Source organism: Tribolium castaneum, chromosome 4, assembly GCF_031307605.1.
Source record: "Tribolium castaneum strain GA2 chromosome 4, icTriCast1.1, whole genome shotgun sequence".
Classification (NCBI taxonomy): domain Eukaryota; kingdom Metazoa; phylum Arthropoda; class Insecta; order Coleoptera; family Tenebrionidae; genus Tribolium; species Tribolium castaneum.
Genome location: NC_087397.1, coordinates 2,264,957 through 2,287,868, shown reverse-complemented (window position 1 = coordinate 2,287,868; position 22,912 = coordinate 2,264,957). Strand labels below are relative to the sequence as shown.

Below are 22,912 nucleotides of genomic sequence, written 5' to 3'. Positions count from 1 at the left end.
GAAAACTATTAGTCGGAGAACAATAATCTTTTTTGAAAAAAATAGATAATTTAAAGAGCTTTCCAACGATAATACCCTTCATGGGGTTATCTCTAATAGTTCCGGAGCTATTGCTCGAGAAATGTTCCGGGTACCCAAAAAACCGACAAAAACTGCGACGAAAATTGAAAAAATCAAACATCAAAAAATCGAACATATGGACTTTTTGTGGACTTTTAACTACATTTGTGGGTTGTTAAGACATGTAGAAGTTCATAAAAATTTACTGGAGTGAGTTTAAAAAAAATTTTTTTTCACCTCTTTGAAGGTACTTAAGTGTATTACTCAGGAAATTTTAGCAAAAAAATTGAAAATTTTAAATCTCGTGAAAAGTTGGTATAATACAGAAAATGAGCCGCTGAATTCAATGGAACAAACCGCATTGCTCTACGACTTTTAGTTTTCGAGTTATGAATTTTTTTGTTGGATAAAATTTTCCACTATGACAAATGGCTACCCTAAATTTAGGCAAAAAATTTTAAATTTTCAATTCTTGTGAAAAATTGATATAATATGTAAAATGAGCCGTAGAATTCAATCGAACAAACCGCAATGCTCTACGACTTTTAGTTTTTTTTTTATGAATTTTTTTAGTGAAAAACTTTGATCGCTTCTGTAGCCGGAACCGTTGCCCGGAGCGGCTTCGGGTTTAGACGAAAAAATAGCTAAAATTAAGCGCTATCAGATGGTTTTTTGCTTGTTGCTCTAAGTCTTACAGTTTCCGAGAAAAATGCAAAAAAAGGTTTCCATTTTCACTTTTTTTTTATTTTCAATCGCCAATTACGGCGAAACTATTAGAGTTATCGAGAAACGGAAAAATGGAGGATAACCGGAATAAAAAACTCTATAAAATGGCATAGGACTCAAGGCGATATCTCGCAAAAAAATTTTCAATTTTCAAACGCCGATTACTGCCAAACTAAAAGAGCTAGGAGAAAACGCTTTTTTAGATCGGAAAGAGCACATCAAAATCTATAAGATAGAATCGGTTTTATTTGATTTTGAGACACTTTAAAAATTGACCGATTTTAAGGGGGGGGTGTTAACTTTTTTTTAATTTTTTTTATTTTATTATTTACGGCTAAACTTTTTGAAAAAGTGGAACTATTTTGATCCATACTTATGCAAAATGATCCGGGGAATCGATTGGCATCGAGAAAATTGCCAAATTCCCAATAGTTTTTTAGTTATGAATTTTTTAAAATTTTACTAATTTTTGCATTTAGCAGCAGTTTGCTCGAAAACTATTAGTCGGAGAACAATAATCTTTTTTGAAAAAAATAGATAATTTAAAGAGCTTTCCAACGATAATACACTTCATGGGGTTATCTCTAATAGTTCCGGAGCTATTGCTCGGGAAATGTTCCGGGTACCCAAAACCGACAAAAACTGCGACGAAAATTGAAAAAATCAAACATCAAAAAATCGAACATATGGACTTTTTGTGGACTTTTAACTACATTTGTGGGTTGTTAAGACATGTAGAAGTTCATAAAAATTTACTGGAGTGAGTTTAAAAAAAAATTTTTTTTCACCTCTTTGAAGGTACTTGAGTGTTTTACTCAGGAAATTTTAGCAAAAAAATTGAAAATTTTAAATCTCGTGAAAAGTTGGTATAATACAGAAAATGAGCCGCTGAATTCAATGGAACAAACCGCATTGCTCTACGACTTTTAGTTTTCGAGTTATGAATTTTTTTGTTGGATAAAATTTTCCACTGACAAATGGCTACCCTAAATTTAGGCAAAAAATTTTAAATTTTTTATTCTTGTGAAAAATTGATATAATATGTAAAATGAGCCGTAGAATTCAATCGAACAAACCGCAATGCTCTACGACTTTTAGTTTTTTTTTTATGAATTTTTTTAGTGAAAAACTTTGATCGCTTCTGTAGCCGGAACCTTTGCCCGGAGCGGCTCCGGGTTTAGACGAAAAAATAGCTAAAATTAAGCGCTATCAGATGGTTTTTTGTTTGTTGCTCTAAGTCTTACAGTTTCCGAGAAAAACGCAAAAAAAGGTTTCCATTTTCACTTTTTTTTTATTTTCAATCGCCAATTACGGCGAAACTATTAGAGTTATCGAGAAACGGAAAAATGGAGGATAACCGGAATAAAAAACTCTATAAAATGGCATAGGACTCAAGGCGATATCTCGCAAAAAAATTTTCAATTTTCAAACGCCGATTACTGCCAAACTAAAAGAGCTAGGAGAAAACGCTTTTTTAGATCGGAAAGAGCACATCAAAATCTATAAGATAGAATCGGTTTTATTTGATTTTGAGACACTTTAAAAATTGACCGATTTTAAGGGGGGGGTGTTACTTTTTTTTAATTTTTTTTATTTTCTCATTTACGGCTAAACTATTGTAAAAAGTGAAACTGTTTTGATCCATACCTATGCAAAATGATCCGGGGAATCGATTGGCATCGAGAAAATTGCCAAATTCCCAATAGTTTTTTAGTTATGAATTTTTTAAAATTTTACCAATTTTTGCATTTAGCAGCAATTTGCTCGAAAACTATTAGTCGGAGAACAACAATCTTTTTTGAAAAAAATAGATAATTTAAAGAGCTTTCCAACGATAATACACTTCATGGGGTTATCTCTAATAGTTCCGGAGCTATTGCTCGGGAAATGTTCCGGGTACCCAAAACCGACAAAAACTGCGACGAAAATTGAAAAAATCAAACATCAAAAAATCGAACATATGGACTTTTTGTGGACTTTTAACTACATTTGTGGGTTGTTAAGACATGTAGAAGTTCATAAAAATTTACTGGAGTGAGTTTAAAAAAAAATTTTTTTTCACCTCTTTGAAGGTACTTAAGTGTATTACTCAGGAAATTTTAGCAAAAAAATTGAAAATTTTAAATCTCGTGAAAAGTTGGTATAATACAGAAAATGAGCCGCTGAATTCAATGGAACAAACCGCATTGCTCTACGACTTTTAGTTTTCGAGTTATGAATTTTTTTGTTGGATAAAATTTTCCACTATGACAAATGGCTACCTTAAATTTAGGCAAAAAATTTTAAATTTTTAATTCTTGTGAAAAATTGATATAATATGTAAAATGAGCCGTAGAATTCAATGGATAACGCTGCGCTTGCTAGTATTTGAGAGCTTTCAGCTTTAGGTGTCTTAAAAAGTTGTTCTACTTTGTGCGGGGTCATTACAGTTCAATTACGTTAATACGGGCTTATTATCGTGTAAAAAAGAGTTGTTCGTCTATCCTCTCCTATCACAGCTGTAAATTACGGCAATTTGAAAAACTCGTTTGAATAAGATCCGCACTGTAGGATGGTCTCTTTGCCTGTCACTCCACCTGAGACGTAATTATAGGTTCAAGCCGAAGGTTGCCACAGTCCATCGTATATTAAGTCATTATAGATGGCGTCACGCATCTCGAACCATAATAATTCCATGATACGTTTCTCGGAGATGCTAGCAGCGGGTATCTCTGGTGGAATTCTTGGTTTGTAATTAGCTCGTGGTTGGATTAAATTGTTGGAGTAGTTTTTCGCGTCGTAAGCCATATTTGTAACTTTACTAATTTAAAGTTTGATGTGGAAGTTTAATAATTTTTCCAAGATGAGCCCACCTTGGTCGTAATTGCTTGTGAAATTCCTTTTGTTGATTTTGACTGCTGCTTCTACCTGCCTTCGAGGGTAGTTTTTAGTTTTAGCTTTGTTGGGATAGTTAATACGGACCGTCTAAAGTGTGGTTTTGTTTTTGTTTTCTTTACAAAGTGTCTTCTGTGATTTCAAGCTTTCCGACAACGTTTTAACATTTCTTCAAAGAACTCTATTCCGGTATACAACCAGCACAAAAAAATCAAAAATCGCCTCACGATCAATTTAATTAGACGGGGGTTGTTACCCTCGGCCTTTCAAGGCAAATACGAGTGCCTGCTGACCACGCTTGGATCCGAGCCAAGCCACATTAGATAAGAGTAATTTCCATCATTTGCCTGAAATAAGCTCGATACATAATCACCTTGATTAGTTGCGGCCATAATTTCGTAAAAGTCCCGACTCCCCCACTAAATGGAAATGGAGGAAATGTCATGAGAAATTCAATTTGCAAATTCGCCAAACTCCCTTATCCTGATATGTATTTTTGTTTCAGACTAAAGTGTCAGTGACTGTGCGGGAAGAAAGAAGATGTCCTCGCCGTACCGCGAAATATTCGTTATCTCGTTGGTGGCACTTCTAACAACAGCCTCGCAGGAACCCGAAAATGAAAAAATCGATGAAGGTAATTTGATGTTTCGCCTTAATTGAAACTACGTGTCTCGAATAATATGTAGATTCTTGAAAAATAAAATTAAGATAAGCTCAATTAAGCCCGTAAGTGTCCGGCAGTCGCGTAACCGCGATTTTATCTCAAACAACTTCATTTTATCTCTGCATGTGCTAAAATTGCAGAGTTTTACTCTCTCGTATAAATCATGAATCGGACCAAAATCCCACATTTGAATATTTGTAGTGCTCGAAATTGTCTTCCGGTGATGCTTGAGGAAGTGAGGTAAAATGAAGCGCCGCGACGGCTCTTAACATTTTTACAGCGTCATAAATTTCGGCAAGTGTAGGGGACAGTTGCTTATATCGGACCGGTTTGCAACATTTTATATATGACCGGAATATTTAAATAATTTATTTCGGGACGGCCGCTGATGCTTTTTACACGGGATGGATTTTTCCAACGGTTTGCGCTTCACTAAATCACTAAAATGCCTCCAATCGACCAACAAAGGGGGTTTTAACTTTTTAAACGTTTTTAAATGTTTTCCACAGAATGCACGCACATATTTGGAATTAGCCGAACAATTCAATCGTTATTTTTTTAAATGTCTCGCAAGATTGCGTGTCATATTTTGTTTTTTGTGTCCAGGTGTGAGTTTAGTTGTGGTTCATAAAAGTTGCAAATCGGTGTGTGTTTAGAAGAGATTTGAATAATGAATGTTTGCGAGTCGAGCTTTCACATTTGTGACTAATGCCAAGAAGAAGAGGCCCCGAGTGCATAAATAATTCGTGTTTTTCGAGTGAAGCGCGCGAGCTCTGAGAAAGTTTGCGGAAATATTTTAACAGTTTGCCGGAATAAAATAAGTGGGGGCCACAATAAACATTCCAGGTTGTAATACCTGTGGGACCGTGCCTAGGCCGAGATCACAATGGCGAATCCCACCTTGAAAAAGGACAGCAATAAATATACGGCTGCATCTATAATTCAGCATCAGTGCCAGCTACAAGGGGGAATTTAAGCATGGAAATGAGATCCGTAGCGCCCACATGAGTAACATCTGGTTTTATGGAGCGCCACGGCGAGACAACACATCCCCATTAGTTTAACATTGCTATGTTTGTATCCGACTCCAGAGACTTACGTTTGCTTAATGCCAGCCAGAAATGACGCACGACTAAACACTTTTCCGACTCGTATATCTGCATTAGAGAATTTTAACGGCCGGACCCCGACTTCACCCTTTGTTCAGACGCAAATTTTGATTAGGCGGATTTTTATTGCGCCAAGGGGAGACGAGTGAAACGCACTGATACGATTCAGACGAGATATTTTTTACTACGATGCGCAAACATAAAAGGGCGCAACGATTTTTTAATTAATCGCCATTTTGACGCGCTTCTTTACCAAATTACAACACTTCACTTTTATTTTATTCCACTATTTTCCACACCTAAATTGCGCCAATTCCTCCACGAACTGCTAATCGCGGCCCAAGGCGCTATTGCACGAAAGGGAGATATTATAAATACCGAAAACGCAAAGTTTTCGACATGTTGAAAAGGGTTCTTCCATTTTAATTAAAATTAAAAAACACCAAAACGTTTCACGTTAAAAGTCTGGAATAAAATTCAATTTTTTTTGATAGGACATTTACGAAATTGGTCAGAATGTTTTTATATTTTTTTGTATTTGGCCCACCACAGTCTGAGGTATGATCGTGTCATGGATAATTTTTTAAATAAAAAACGTGTTCTCATTTTTTTAACCTTTTATTTAACTTGCTTTGTTTTCTGTCTGTCTGTTTCATATTTTTAGAGCCAAATTTGAAAGGGTTTCCGTTGTCCCAATGAACTGAAATTTTGCATAGTTACGTAGTCTGCGTGAAAATCCAATCCTATGTGGTTAAATACCCTCTAAAGGGGTTAAATGGGGTTTTGAAGTTTAGGATTATGTTTACAAATGGGTTTTCGATGGTCATTGGGAATTTTATTACGTTTTGTTACAAACAAATGTCGATATTTTTTTCAAATTTATTTATCTTGAACGATTGTGTATAGACACAGAACAGAAGTTAAGAGGTTCTTTTAATGCTAACAGCTGTTTTCTATCACATATCACTAACAAGTTTGCACAAATCAGCAAAATAGTGGTGTTACAATAATACGGCGAAACTAAATCTCAGAGAAAAAGACGTTTAGAATAAGTAAAGACTAGAAAGCAATAGAAAAATTAAAAAAAAAAACGTTTTTTTTGAAAAAAGCTTTCATTTACTTAAAAGAAGCTCTAAAAAGTAAGAAATGTTTTTCTATCAGAGGAAAATATTTTTGCGCATAAATTAGGATTATAAAATTTATAAAATTTTTGGGAACAGTCAAAGTCACAACAATACGGCATTACAGAATTAGTTTCTTAAAGTGAGCACTGTTCCCAAAGCTTTTATAAATTTTAAAATCCTTATTCGTAAGGAAAAATATTTTCCTTACAAACTTTTTTCTAAAAATACTATTTTTTAATTTTTAATTTTGTTTTTTTTTTGGATAAGTTATTATTAATATAGTTTTGACATGATTAGAGGTGGGCTGTTTATGGCGTTTTGTACGTTTGATCGAGATTTGGGGAGATTGCGCCATAAATTCGGCACATTAGGATAATCATAAACTTTGGAATTGATGAACCGCATTTTATCGGAAAATTCATCCGCGCCGTGCGAATTAGATCCCATTTTCGGTTCTTCGTATTCAAATCGGGTTACGCATAACTTTATATTCAATATCATAAGTATCATCTATCCCCTATAAAACAGCCCCCGTCTTGTTAGTAAGAGAAAGTTATATTCGTTTCATCCAGTCCGAAGGCGCTCGACGGCCAGGTTGGCATGTAAATTTCGACGAAACACGACGACGGTCTAGAAAACTTGAAAAGTTCCCAACGCTCCCTCAGGAATCAGAAGCCACCTTTGAATGTGAATATCCCGTACCTATTTTAGTTTATAGCCAAAGTGCACACTATATTTTTGATCCCTGCTATGTTTTATTGGCAACGCGAGCTCCCGTAGGTGCGATAACTCCGGCTTCTTTTCCACTTCTTCACGCCTTTTTAAATATGTATGCCTTGTTTTACACGTGATCAAGGTCACGAAATGACCAAACGTACTAAAGATTCCGCCCTTCATGAGCCGACAACTCCCAAATGGACGCTTCACGGCCCGAATTCGGGCGCGATTTGTTGGCATTAACCACGCCACCCACTTAATTAATAAAGGAAATGAGTAATTGAAATAAACACCAACTAATTGCCGAACTTTTAAACCGGCCATACATCTTGCAGATTATCATATTTGCCGCATGTCAGCTACAATACAAATGCACCTGCCACATCAAAGCAGCTCCTCGTAGGTTTGTTAGTGGAGTAATGGAGGTTTTATCGTAATTGTTACGTATGCTTGGCTCGTATAACATCACAAGTGAGCAGTCGTAAACCATCCCATCAACAATCACAGGTATTATGCTGGTAGTTTATAATTAACGATGATGCATTTCCACCGATATTAAGCTCCATGCGCAATTTTTGGGGGCGCAATTTCGAGTCCCTTTGAGAAATCAATTAAACCGTGTGTCCATGAAGCCATTATGAAAAGAATCTGACACGTGCGCGTTTCAAAGGGGTGGCAATAAACAAATCTGCACTTGAACGACCGGATTAGTGCGTATTTAGCGCGCGTGCGAGAACCAATCTAATCTAGCGGAAACTGCAATTTCAGGGATGTAACTATTGAAGACACGCGTTTTCTAATGAAAGAAAAAGCTTCATGCTCGAGAAAGTTGCGGCCAAAAAGTGGTAGTTGGTGATATTGTGTATCTTAATCGTGCCAGATTAATTAAAACTTGTTCGCACCTCTCTCCTAAATTTACAATATGAAGTGGGTGTGTGTGATAGGGGAAAGAATGTAATATTGCTTGCAACTTTAATTACTCTCCCAACTTTGTGCATAAATACAGAATTTTATAGATATTGCACTCTTTTTATCCCGAGTTGTAATTAAAAACTACATTTTGCGAAATTTGAAATTATCCCATTCAGAAGCTTTCAACGTCGACTCATTAATATTGTAAGTCGATTAGAAGACTCTCGGCGTGTCGTAAAAGCGACTGCATATGAAATACCTATCATCTTTGAGGAGTAATTTAAGGGCAAACTGCGGTCGCCTTCATTCCTCATCGATTATATATTATATAATTAAGTTTGGGAAATAGTTGGGAAACGGGGAATATTCGAGCAATTAGCGCAAATTCTTCGCCCTGATGCTAATTGCTCAAAAACTGGGAAATAAAATAGATACAGAGGAGTTATTTGGCACCTTGGCAAGGACGTGGGTGCGATCGAATCATCCCAAACATTCCCGGAGGAATCCGGGGCCGGTCCAGAATGGCGGGAATGTTCAGGGCCGGTATGTTGTACTTGCGATTACACGCCGGAATGTCCAAGCAAATAACCACAACTCGGACTGAATCTATATGATACCATATTAATGTTTGCATTGGAAAAGCGGAAACCTAATGACCTGAGTTTCGAAGTCATAAATCAAACGGAATTTACAATCAGAAGAAAATTATTTTTCGATCGATTTTATTCGCCGCAATCAGAGATCTTGGCAGCGAACGCGGAAGGTGTTGTAAACTGTTTTAAAACAGTTATTTTTGTTTTATTGTTTGTGTGGATTTATGGACGATAATTGCGATCAAAATCAAAATCAAAAACGCGTGTGTGAACGGAGCAACTCATCGAAAATCCCGTCATTACCGGGGAAAGGGAGCCATCGCTCGTCGGGTTTTTACGGCGGCCATAAACCACTCCGACATAAAACTTGCTGAAAACTTAACTTTCAATATTTGAGTGAAATGTAATCAAAGTGAAATTAAAGTGCTATTAAAAATACCCGTTAAGCGTAATTTATACGCCGTTAAATATTTAAACAGCCACAAATTTATTCGAAATCCGTTGAACCGGAATCGAAAATAAAATCGCAGAAATGTAGCGGATAATGCATAAACTAAAGCCAAACTCCGGAATCCAGTTGGAGAGCTTAGCTGCGCTAATACTAAATATTGTTTTAAAGTAGCATGAGGGTAAATCACATCTGCAAAAACTCGGCTTCGAGTCGTATTAAAAAACACAGTTTTTGCACATGAAAGGGAGCAGCCAGCAGTCCTTTATTTTAACTATGACATTCGTGGCCAGCCGAGCGAGAAATAGAGAATATGCATCCGGATTTCCCTAAATGAACTGCCGTACATCATACACATGTGCGCGATTGCTGCAGGATTACGAGATCCTGCTGATAACCAGACTTACCTCTAAGCCACTGCAATTAAAAAACTCGTTAACCGATCACACAACTCTAATCAGCAATAAGTCATTTTAAATAGATTTTAAACCGCCAAGATTGGAACGGAAAAGCGGTCCCTCTATAATACAAGGAGATATTTTGCCTTTAAAATGGACAGTGTACATTACCTGGCCACTTCTCTGAGTTGGGAAAAAATTGTCAATACGTGGATTTATTCAATTCTGCTGTCGCGATTGATTCGGTTTTTTGTTCTGTCTACATTCATTTATTATTTATTTAACTGTACTTTGTAATTGTACCTCATATTAACGTCAGTAAATATTTGAATAGTTAATAGTAACATCGCTACACAATTAAGAAAACACCGACAGTATCGACGATATTTAACAATAATATCTATTTGCATAATGTTAACAATAAATTGTCAAATTTTACTTTAGCTATAACGAGAGCGTTAATGACTTAATTGGTGATTGACAATAAATAAGTGAGACAGTGATGAGAAAATCGTTTACTTATATCTCTCATAATATATTGTTTATTCATTAACTTATGTTAACGAATATTAATTGGTGCGGATTTATTTATTAGCACGAAATAAAAAACATGAGTTATTTTTTTCAATAACTATAGTTGTAGTACTTGGAAAAAAATTTTTGGAAGTCGGTGGAAGCGCGGTTGAAGTTTTGCACTTTGAAGGAGTGCATCTGGCGTGAGAGGGTGAAGGTGGTCGTTGTTCTATTATTTACACGTTTTAATCTGCGTTTATCCGGCGAATATCGCGGCTAGATAAATTCGCGGTGATAAAAAGTGGTAAATTGTGGCGCATTTGTTTAGAAAGTGCGGTATGTTGTGCCGTTGGCTGATAATAAATTCATACTTTAAAATTCAAACACATATATAATAAACGAATGAGCATTGTAAAAACAATAAATTAATTCAAAAGCACATCCGAACGCAAAACATGCGCTGTTATATATCACAAGCTCACAAATTGGATTATGGGCCACCTATAAATAAAAGCTGCTTCTGAACGGGCTTTTATATTCTCGACCAGCGGACAGTCTCATAACGCATACCTTTTTTAATGAAATTAGTTTTGGACCGCTTAAAATTTAACACTGGGGTGGATTTTTTCCCGGAGTGTTTTTCCTAGATAAGTGAGTTGTAAATATAAATGGTAGTGTCGGACGATGAAAGAGTTGAAGCTGTTGCTGTCACCCAGGGGTGCGCTAATCTACGTTTATCCGCCATAATCCGGCTGCAATCACCACACTATTATCCCGAGTAAAGGCACATTTCTCTTCCCGACGCACGGAAACATGCGGCGATTGTTGATATTTGGGTATTTTTTTTGCCTTATATACAGCCACTCGGAGACTCCACACCAATCAGACCGCTCTTACAACATTCTTTATTTCACAAGCTATTCTCTCCGATTCCTGCTAACTCATTGTCCGTTCGTTTTGTTCTCGGGGGCCAATGGGAATTTTTCGATTTCTCAGACAAAGTTTTCATTATAGTTCCATTTAGCTGCGTTTTTGCCCCCAGACGCCGATATCGAATCAAAATCTCGGCGCTTTGCGATGCAAAATCGCAATTCCGCATAAAAATCATGTTTCGAATATTTAAAATGCTCGCCATTTTCGCTTTAACACTTGCTAATTCGTTATGCACCCTCTCTACTTTGTCTTTGCTCCGAAATAATCCAGTTTGACTAACTTTTTGCTCGTTTTTCAGCCCTCCTAATTTCATTCGCCCTCCTCCCTGTACCGATGTTATCCGAAAGACGGGCTTTTTATTGCCAAGACTCTAATTAAAAAAACTCACTATTCTAGTTGATTTTGACGGGACTTTTTTGAATAAACTTCCAACCACTAATTTCGACTGTTCAGTTTCAGGTAATGAATTCGTTTGACTGCGGCAATTTCCACATAATTGCTTTTTTTTAATTTTGCTCCGACACACGCTCGTTTTATTACCGATTTTTTAATCTGCACAGAAATTAATACCGAATTTTATTCAAACGCGACAACTAAAATCATCAATCATCCGTGTTTAACTAAATAACGCGACGGCGAAACTTTAATCACAACTTATTACCGAATTTTCAACAACATCCATTTTCCAACTAAGAACCGCTTATTCTAAATTACCTCTGGACTTTATGAAGTTATTACCTTTACCTAGAGCTTCAATTAACTCGAAATATTGCTACATTTTTTAGTCCCTCTCATTTTGCGCATATTACGCTGTAAGTCAAAATAATGGCCAGTATTTTTGTTCCTTCGTTACTTCGGTCTCCAGCGGCTGTCTTATTACATGATTTAATTACTTCATTTTACATCCCCGTGCCGGCACAACTTGTTCTTTATTCAAATTAGCGCAAAAAGACAACACATTACATTTTTATTAAATTAATCGGCAAACAATGACAATTTTTCGAGTGCGGGTTTTAATCATAGAATTGTCGCGTCCAAACAACGTATCAGGGTAATTTTTAATTTGATATTTATTAAAACGTTAATTAAAACCGACATTTATATTCCGGTTGCATAAATGCATTGCGATAACATTGCTGATTAATTCCAGCCATCAGTCGAACGGTTCGAGTCAAAATTAAATTAAAATTAATTAAACAACCTTATAAAGATAATTAAAACCGGGCTCTGATCGGCTGAGCAGCAAACCGTTTGCGTGAAGATCGGAGACAATGCCCCGAGATAAACGTATTTATGTGCCATTTGGTCATTGTTCTGTCTGAAAATAATTTTGAAATCGGATCAGGAGCCGGATCAGAAGAGCTCATATCGGCCCCGACTTCAATTATTACTAAAACTGATAGCATCGCAAGTGTACCATGTTTAATATCGCCGAGAGGTTTGATATATTGCTCCCCAGTCAAGGACATGCTCTTGTGCGACTCCTCCTACTTATTTAGCGAATTAAATTAAAACTAATAACCGGTTGTTGTAATTTACTATCATTCTGTCAGCAGTCTGTATTTATTAGATTGTACGAAAAGAAAACAAGAAAGTCGGTGGTTTCTGTCGCCTGAAATTAATAATCGCCGCCATGACTAAGTGCGAAATTAAAAATGCCAAATGAGGAGGAAAATAGATAGAAAGTCGACGCGACAGCGACAAAGAAGCAACATTTCCTTGTTTTAACGGCAATCTTATCTGGTAATTAGGAGACACTCTGCGACGCTTCCCTCTTTATGTGTTTTTGAAATTAGCCAACGAGTAAGCTCTTATACCTTCAACTTTACAACAAACGCTAAATTTCCACAGATAAAGGGTACGACGTTACAGATAACACCTTTTATGGAGGTTAATGGAAAGATACATGAACGTAAACAAGTCCCGAGCCTCTCACACAAATCATAAAAATAAAAACAAGGGTTTGGGTGATTTTGGCACAGGTTGTGCCCAAAAATGTGCTCGCAGCAGTTGTAGCATTAACACACCCTGTAATATTTCGCCGCTTAAGGCGGTGATTAGTCATAGCAGATTTAATTAAGTGGAAATGATGACGGAATGTCGTCTCGAAAAACACAACGTGCCCGAAACCGCGAGGAATTTATTATGATGTTAATAACTCCGCTGAAACGTTTTTATTTGTAAATAACTCAAATTTTCGATACGTAATTAATTGTAAACTCTGGGGATGGATTCTGATCTAAGACGGGCTTACCTGGCTTAATGGCAATAAATTTGTAATTAGTCTGGATCGGTTGAGACTAAAGGATGTCAGTTTAATATATTATGTCATACATTATGTGCTTGTGTAATTTAATAGCGCAGAGTAAATAAGTGACTTGCATTGAATGCATCTAAAATTCATGTTGGAAGCTAATAATAGCGAGACGTTTACCACTAAGTAAGTGAATGGCGGATTAAAATTTTATCTGAAAATACACCAAGATGGTGCTCTTTGATCGATTCACGTTTCTATGAATTGTCGCATTAAAACTTCACTGAAAAGTGGCAGTAAATTTACACGACAATTACAACTCAGAGCAGTAAATTTTATGAAAATTTACAAGCTAATACCTGTATTAGCTCGAGAAAACATTTTCTTCCACTTTTTTCTCTAATTTTTCACCAAACGCTATAGCTTAAAGTTATGTTTCACCTTTACGTTCATTTCTTTTTCTTTCAAAACAAAAAGTACGTTTACAATTTGGCGCCTTTACATACTTTGCATTATTTTTTTATTTCTGTCAGTTTTATGCTCCGCTTTACGTTTATACGTCTATATGTTCTCTCTATCTCTTATTTTTGTTTATGTGTTGTTTTACTTACCTTTTCTACACTTTTTTTCTCAGAAAAATTGTTGCCGTGATCCGGGTTCGAACACCCGACCTCCCCCGTTGTAAGTGGCGCTTATACCACTGGGCCACGAGGACCCAAGTACTGACCGACTTTTACAGATATTTTAACACAAACTTTTTAAAAATATCAACATTACAAACTATATAATTGCAATAATTCTCCTAAAACGCAAATACATTCATTTCAAAAGTCGGCGAATTAGCTCGAGAAAATTTTTTTTTCACTTTTTTTCAATTTAATTCTCTAATTTTTCACCAGATTTTATCAAAAGATACCGGGCGCATAGGTTATTTCTACAATTTTAAATTTGTTTTTACCTTTTTTGTGATTTTCAGCACGTTTTTGACCGAAAATAGACACAATTTCTCTAAAAATCACTAAGTTTGTGTATTTTTCTAGTCAAAAATAGTGGACGTGCGCAAATCCTACTGGATTCGCAGTGGCCATGATTTTTATTAACAATGTTTTTCGGGACTTTACTAAACAAACTCAGTTAACTAAAATTTTTTAGAGATAAATTAAATATTTTCGTTTAATTTTTTTATGGTTTAAGGAGTAAGTCATCTAAGGCTTCAACTAAAATTTGAAGTTATGATCCACCTTTACGTTCATTTCTTTTTCTCTCAAAACAAAAGTAATTTTTCTTTTATTAGGAAGTGCTCTTACGTTTACAATTTGCCCTCTTTACGTACTTTTACCTTTTGCCGCATTATTTTCTTATTTCTGTCAGTTTTATGCTCCGCTTTACATTTATACGTCTATATGTTCTCTCAATCTCTTATTTTTGTTCTCGTGTAGTTTCACTTACCTTTTCTACAATTTTTTTCTCAGAAAAATTCTTGCTCTGATCCGGGTGCGAACATCCGACCTCCCCCGTTGTAAGTGGCGCTTATACCACTGAGCCACCGAGGGCCCCAGGTACTGACCGTCTTTTGCAGATATTTTAACACAAACTTTTTAAATAAATCAACATTACAAAATATATAATTGCAATAATTCACTTAAAACGCAAATACATTCAGTTCAAAAGTCGGTGAATTAGCTCGAGAAAACATTTTTTTTTCTTTTTTTCAATTTAATTCTCTAATTTTTCACCAGATTTCATCAAAAGATACCGAGCGTATAATTATTCTACTGCGTATTCTACAATTTTAAATTTGTTTTTACTTTTTTTGTGATTTTCAGCACGTTTTTGACCGAAAATAGACACAATTTCTCTAAAAATCACTAAGTTTGTGTATTTTCTAGTCAAAAATAGTGGACGTGCGCAAATCCTACCGGATTCGCAGTGGCCATGATTTTTATTAACAATGTTTTTCGGGACTTTACTAAACAAACTCAGTTAACTAAATTTTTTTAGAGATAAATTAAATATTTTCGTTTAATTTTTTTATGGTTTAAGGAGTAAGTCATCTAAGGCTTCAACTAAAATTTGAAGTTATGTTCCACCTTTACGTTCATTTCTTTTTCTCTCAAAACAAAACTAATTTTTCTTTTATTAGGAAGTGCTCTTACGTTTACAATTTGCCGTCTTTACGTACTTTTACCTTTTGCCGCATTATTTTCTTATTTTTGTCAGTTTTATGCTTCGCTTTACGTTTATACGTCTATATATTCTCTCAATCTCTTATTTTTGTTCTCGTGTTGTTTTACTTACATTTTCTACAATTTTTTTCTCAGAAAAATTTTTGCTCTGATCCGGGTTCGAACACCCGACCTCCCCCGTCGTAAGTGGCGCTTATACCACTGAGCCACCAGGGCCCCAGGTACTGACCGTGTTTTGCAGATATTTTAACACAAACTTTTTAAATTAATTAACATTACAAACTATATAATTGCAATAATTCTCTTAAAACACAAATATATCCATTTCAAAAGTCGGCGAATTAACTCGAGAAAACATTTTTTTTTCACTTTTTTTCAATTTTATTCTCTAATTTTTCACCAGATTTCATCAAAAGATACCGGGCGCATAGGTTGTTTCTACAATTTTAAATTTGTTTTTACCTTTTTTGTGATTTTCAGCACGTTTTTGACCGAAAATGGACATAATTTTTCTAAAAATCACCAACTTTGTGTATTTTCTAGTCAAAAATAGTGGACGTGCCCAAATTCTACTGCATTCGCAGTGACCATGATTTTTATTAACAATGTTTTTCGGGACTGTACTAAACAAACTCAGTAGACTAAAAATTTTTAGAGATAAATTAATATGTTCGTTTAATTTTTTATAATTTAGGAAGTAGATTCAACTAAAGTTTGAAGTTATGTTCCACCTTTGTTCATTTCTTTTACTCTCAAAACAAAAGGTATTTTTCCTTTATTAGGAAGTGCTCTTACATTTACAATTTGGCGCCTTTACGTACTTTTATCTTTTGCTGCATTATTTTCTTAATTTTGTAAGTTTTATGCTTCGCTTTACGTTTAACGTCTCTATGTTCTCTCAATCTCTTATTTTTGTTCTCATGTTGTTTCACTTACCTTTTCTACACTTTTTTTCTCAGAAAAATTTGTTGCCGTGATCCGGGTTCGAACACCCGACCTCCCCCGCCGTAAGTGGCGCTTATACCACTGGGCCACCGAGGGCCCCAGGTACTGACCGACTTTTGCAGATATTTTAACACAAACTTTTTAAATAAATCAACATTATAAACTATACAGGCTGCTCCACAAGTAGTGGTGAGCCTCAAAAATGTAATATTAATTTAATAAAGCCATTGTAAATTTTCTATGTGTTTATTTACTTTATACTGTAAAACTACATGTAGCATGTAACTTTACGTCATCGTTCTTGGTTACAAAAAAGCATTACCAATATTGCAATTTCACAGTGAAACTTTTTCCAGTGTTTAAAAGCTCGCCAACGCACTAAAACAGAAAATTAAGCTTAATTGATGCAAAAACACAAGTTCCAGAAAGGTGCTTAGTCCATGACACACCACAGTCTGAGATTTATGAGTATAGCGAAACTCATGAACTTTTCCAACTTTTAACAGATAATAAAATTTTAATCACCCCTTTCTTAATAGAATGATAAATTGCAGTAAATGAAAAAATAGAAAAAGGACAAACAGGTCGGTGACTCGGCGACAAACTCAAAGCACAATTAATGAATTTTTAACGTGCTTAATACCAGCTTTAAAGTGACAGCAAATAGAACAAGCAGCTTGCAATTACACAAGTTTCAAACTGACATAATTGAATATTACAACCGGAAAATATAACTTTTAAGCGTGATAGTGCCGCGATATTGTGCATTAGTTAATGGGTGATGGATTATTTCTCTGGGGCTTTACTGTCACACGTCGCAGTGCAAAGCTTTTACTCCGGAAAAATACGAAAATTAATTTTTAATTGACAAAGCGTTGTGTTATCTAAATGGGGCCTTTCGGCCAGGCTTAATAAAGTTTCAAATGAAAACACTCGCTTTTTTATTATTTACACTACAATAAAGTTTATTGTCCCCATTTTTCTCTTAGATGAAGGTCAATTTGGAAGAAATTTCGACATTCATGTACGTCTTTATTGTCCATAAACCGTTTTTGTGGTCGACTTTTAAATTGCATATTCGAAACGGGGAGTTTACGTCCCTTCGCTTTGGCATTAACGGTTATGGCGCAAACACTTGAAAAAGGGGAAAGAACGTTTTTTAAGTAATTAAATTTAGCGCGCCTGTGTCGGTAAAGTCGCGCACTGTCGCGAAAATCAATGCCAGTTCTGCGCTGACAGTTCTCGTTCTAACCTAAAAAACTAGAAATTTTCGTAATGTTTCCTGCCTTGGCTTCAAAATCGTGATTAAATGGATAAACCGGCGAGTCTTTACGTAATCGAGGGCGATTATGGCCTGGTTTCGCTCGACGTCGGTTGCATCGAGTCGATTTTCTACGCCCGGCTCAAGAAACTCCCCGTTGAAATAAAGCTGCAAAACGGCGTAAAATCATGTGCTTTGTACAGTGCGCCCAGTCTGCGGTGCGGCAACGTCACGGTGACCCAGTTCCCGAAAATCCACCAGCACTGGAAGAGCCTCCACGGCGACCTGGACCACAGCCTCTCTGCCAAAGATTCCAGCGAAACGCTCGCGCTAATAAATCTAGTCACGATGAAACTAAACCCGGTTCTGGAATTCCTCTACTGGGTGGACCAGAGAAATAACGAGGAGTTCATCAGTCGGTGGTTCATGAGCGCGCTTCCTTTCCCCTTCAATTACTCGTACACCAAGCGCAAAAAAAGCGAGGCCTTGCAGCTGATCGAGACCTTGTACCCCCTGGACAGCGACATGGAGGTGGTCAAGGAGTTCGTCACCAAAACGGCCACCACGTGTTTGTCAACCCTGTCCACGCGGTTGGGCAAAGCCAAGTTTTTCTACGGGGATTGTCCCATGACGGTGGACGTTGTGGTGTACGCACATTTAGCCCCCCTTGTCAAATTGCCCTTCCCTACCAATGATATTCCAGCCTTGCTGTCCATGTGGCCGAATCTGACCGAGTTTGTTAAAAGAATAGACGCGAAATATTTTCCCGATGTTAAAAGGGAAGTCAAATATTTGCAAACTGAGAGCAATAATCGGCAAAGTGATGATGATGTTTCCTATCTTTCCGTTTTTATCCTAGTTGTGAGTGCGACGTCGCTTGTCGTGGGGTTTGCGGTGAAAAAGGGGTTCATCAAATTGTCAAATTTTTTTTAGTTGTTCTTAAGACTGAACTGGCTGCCAGTACTGTTAGTAATTATTGTTTTTGTAAATGTTTTGTAATAAAGTGATTAGAAGAAAGGTGTGTTTTATTTTACCTCAAACAAAAATCAGCCCAATAAACTTTTTAGTTTGCGAAAAAAATAATTAAGTAGTACATTATCGGGTCTAATAATTTTTGTATAACATTTTTTTCGAAATTACTTTTATAATTCGAAATTGCCATTTTTTTACCAATTACGGTCTAAAATACAAACTGACCTTTTATCAAAACCAGTAGTTTTTTTTGACAAATAACAAAGTTAAATCAACAATTGGGAACAATCGTAATTTCACAAAAGTCGCAGACATTAAAAGGACAAGAAAAGAAACAAACAAGTTTTTTGCTCAGTTTTAATCGCCTTATGAGATTGGTCGGTTTTACAGTTGGGAGTGCAATCCCCTCCCCGATATCCAATGACAAACGCTTCAATCGTCTTGCAATTTTTTGTGCACCAGATAAACAAGTAGGAGGTGATTTTTATATTTTTATTGGTCAATTGCTCATGCCTGGGGCAAATGAGAACCGGTGTAGGGCCGGTCTTTCTCACAGAATGGGATCTAGCCTTATGTGCGAATAAAATGGTCGATTTGGTTATAGTTTTTGAGATAATTTGATTTTTTTGGCGAAAACACTAACTAATTAAAATATAGACGGTCAGTTAGTAAAAAAAAGTTAGAAAAGTATTTTATTTTTAAATTAGGAAGGTTAAACACAACTGTCGGATGGTGAAAACTCATTTAGGATATAAAAAAATCAATTTAGGAATTTCGGAAAAACAAAAACGGTGTCATATATTTTTATTTTTCACAAGACAAATTTATTTCGAGTTTTAAGAAAACTCTTTAAAATTGCCTGTTAGGAAAGTTTCCTAATATCCGGTCTCTAATCATAACTTTTTTCAAGCAGATTATTTTGATCTGCCAATGGGATGGTCTTTTCCTGAAAAAAGTATGTGTAGAAAGTTCCTATATAATTTTTGTTTCTGTTAATTCCGCGAAAGTGAAAGTGCGGGCTTTTCTAAATTCATTCATTTTGTGTTATCTGCTTTACGCCTTTATCTAAGTATAAAATGCCATGAACGGGCACGATTTGGCGAATCGCCGCCAGATTTACGGCCGAAAACAATAACATTAGCTGTAAGGGTTCGAGCGGCTTTTATAAAAACAATGTCTTGGAAATAAATCGCTGGTATTTTCGATCGAGGGTCGGTCAAGAAAAATATGTCGGCACGCGACGGCTAAATTTCAATCTGGCAGGCGTCCACAGTAAACAAAGTTGACGAGTAGTTAGCTGCCATTGTTAGTATTCAAGTTAGCGAACAAATGTTTAGTTTAGGGCGAAATGGGAAATTTATGTTAAACTCAGCGAGCAGGATGTTGTTGTCCTAAAGTTTTAGCTCTAGTGTATTTTTTCCGAGCCGTCTGTCAGCGCGAAATAAAGGGCTGAGGAGGATGGCTGTATCGAGCACCTGCGTCGGTGTAACTAAATTATCGAAATTACTCAGTTTGTCAAATTAATGCGAAATGTCCTTTATGAATCACCGTTTAGTAACGGGAACACCGGCTAAATAAGCAATTATATCACGGGGCATGCACCCTACTTCATATTTATACATCCTAATAAAGGAAATAAAAGACGAGGATTACAATTCTAGAGGGAGGTTTCTGATTTAAAAAGGGGGTCGAGATTCAATTAAGTGCACAAATTAAACGTCAGCACCATTCTTCCGTGTTGATGTAGTACCGCTGGAAAATGTTAATGTTTGCATATTCGATCACCACATCACAAAGTGCAAAATTTTTAACCAGCAGCCCATCTTATTTTATTTCCGAGCGGACTAATCCTTTTATCTAGTTAATCCCATTACCTTCTCCATAAAGCGAATTTTAAAAGCTTCTAAAAATTACTCAAGTCGGATGATTAAAGGGAAACTTTTGATTGGGATTGCAAAATGCATCGCGAACTTTTTCTCTTCATGCTCTCAGATATTTCCCAAGCCGCGACGAGGGCGGTTGAGAAACCATGTATCAAATCTGAAAGATTTACAGGATTGCAATTCAAATTAGCGATTATTCTTTCTTATGCTTTGCAAAAAATGCAAAACACTAAAATATACAATCCACAGGAAAGCAATGCAAATTCTGATTTCCGAGAGATAAGATCCCAAGACTACTTCCTCAATTTTACGACCAAACTTGTGTTTTGATTAGGTCACCACGAAATCGGCCCCCAGCCCTGAGATAACGCTTTTTGAAAGCCGCAGGAAAAGCCAAAACAACTACAAGACAGACGCAAACATCGAGAAACTTGCAAAATAATACTAAACTCATTTCTTATTATTAGCTGCTTTGACAAAATTGACATTACACCTAAAGGATGTTTAAAAATTCATTAGGATTTTTTATAATAAATGTCAAATAAGTATAGAATTTATTTGTTAACTTTTCAGTCTCTTGATATATTGTTTTTTTTATTCTTTTTTTTTATTTTATTTATTACTGTTTTTCTTTTCTAGTTCTATAGTTTTTTTCTGTTTTTCGCTTAATTTTTCAAAATTTCAGTCCCTATATTTGTTAGTTTCTCACCGATAAAGTTCCTTTGTCACTGAATAAACTTTTAATGTTGTAATTATTATAATTGTAATTATTAATTTTTCCTAAAGATTTTAGTTAGTTGAGTTTCTAGGAATCTTAATTTTTGTGTAATAAATTAAAAAAATTATGTATTTTTGTCAAAAACATTAAATTATTTTAAAATCTAAGCAGAATCAATCATTTTATTTGCATCTAATGCGAAATCCCGTACTGCGAGAAAGACCGACCCTTAAACCGGTTTCACTGGAGTCTCATTTGTCCTAGAAATGAGTTATTTACCAATAAAATATAAAAATTATCTTCTACTGGTTTTCTATTACACATGGGTTCAAAAATCGTAGATAAATAGGATTAACACTGATTCTCGCAATTATTTCGTGTTCAAACTCAAAAATGTCGCAAGTTTTTCAGCTTATTTTTCAAGATTTCTTCACAACACTCGAAAATGTACCAAGTTAGGTAAAAAATTAACTAACTTGGGCATTTGAAATTTATGAATTATGTTAATATTTAGACAATTTAATAATCTTTGAGAAGCAAAAACAAAAAATTGGTGTTTTTGTTTCATTTTGTAGGTTGAGATGAAAAATTAAATACCTAATTTTTCTTTTTGTACAACCTTTTTTGACACGTAAATAAGGTTTTTAACTTTTCCTAAAAATCTGGTCGCCAATTATTAATTCTCCTCCACATTAACAATTTTTATTTGAGATCTAGAACTTGCGACGAAACTTATTTATTTGTCGGGGGTTTAATTTATTTGCATATTTTCAGTTTAGTGTTGCGCTTAATTTAATAATAATGTATGAATAAAACGGTAAAGCAAACCTATAAACTATTATTTTACTACCTGACGTATTTCATTTCTTTTACGTCTGGAAGTTTTACGGTCGCCTTTTTTGAATAAATTACGATTTCATAATGTAATGCGCCACAAATTTGTTTTAGTTGTTATTGCGTCAAGAGCCACTTAAACGCAGGAAACGAATCTTTATGAAATCGCGTCGGTATTGAATTTTGGATATTCGTACAAGTGTTGGTGTTTTCGAGTCGAATAAATAAAAGATCCGCTGGCTGTTTCTTCCGTTCGGCGCGTTGTATCTGTATCTTTTCTTTATCCTTGCAAACACCATCGACAAGTGGAATAAGCCCGTAACAACATATTTCAATATTTACCGAAGTATGCGTTATTTGCACATTTCAGTCCGGTTATTCAGACGCTGAAGCTTCGCGACGTGAACATGTTGACACAAAAGAATGTTATATTCGAATTTTATTGACTGTCCACACAACTAAATGAAATTCTTATATATACGGGCGAATTCATTGCCGACAATCCGTCATATTTAAGGAGAACGAGAAATGAATTATTCCGACACCGATGTATACAGAAGGTATTGTGGCAGTTGATGCTTATGCATAAATGTATGCGCATTTCGCAAAAATCCTGCGATTATGCGAGACGAGTCCATTAGCCGCTGCTGCAGAGTTCAATACCGGGAGGAAAGAAGTTGTTTTGCGCATCGGGATGACAGTTTCAAGTGTTTGCTCACCGACATGACTTCACACTTACCTGAACGTGTACCAAAACCGACGCTTTGCGGTTTTACTCTCATTTTATT

The 22,912-nt window shown here is 35.8% G+C and overlaps 2 protein-coding genes across 2 annotated transcripts in view; both read left to right on the top strand.

Annotated features, from left to right (window-relative positions):
• The window catches only part of Sema2a (Semaphorin 2a), a 224,207-nt gene that overhangs the window by 75,273 nt on the left and 126,022 nt on the right, over nucleotides 1–22,912 (top strand). The window contains exon 2 of the mRNA XM_015985155.2: nucleotides 4,166–4,294. Within this exon, the coding sequence (XP_015840641.1) occupies nucleotides 4,201–4,294 (94 nt within the window). The 5' untranslated portion in view covers nucleotides 4,166–4,200. The remainder of the gene's footprint in view (nucleotides 1–4,165; nucleotides 4,295–22,912) is intronic.
• Nucleotides 17,647–18,734, top strand: LOC656578 (uncharacterized protein). Its single transcript, XM_963099.4, has one exon. The coding sequence runs from the start codon at nucleotides 17,766–17,768 to the stop codon at nucleotides 18,648–18,650; it is 885 nt and encodes a 294-aa protein (XP_968192.1). The 5' UTR covers nucleotides 17,647–17,765; the 3' UTR covers nucleotides 18,651–18,734.

Bases quoted from the DNA above. Each gene is read 5' to 3' on its own strand.
- LOC656578 (XM_963099.4), top strand. From the start codon at position 17,766: ATGGATAAACCGGCGAGTCTTTACGTAATCGAGGGCGATTATGGCCTG.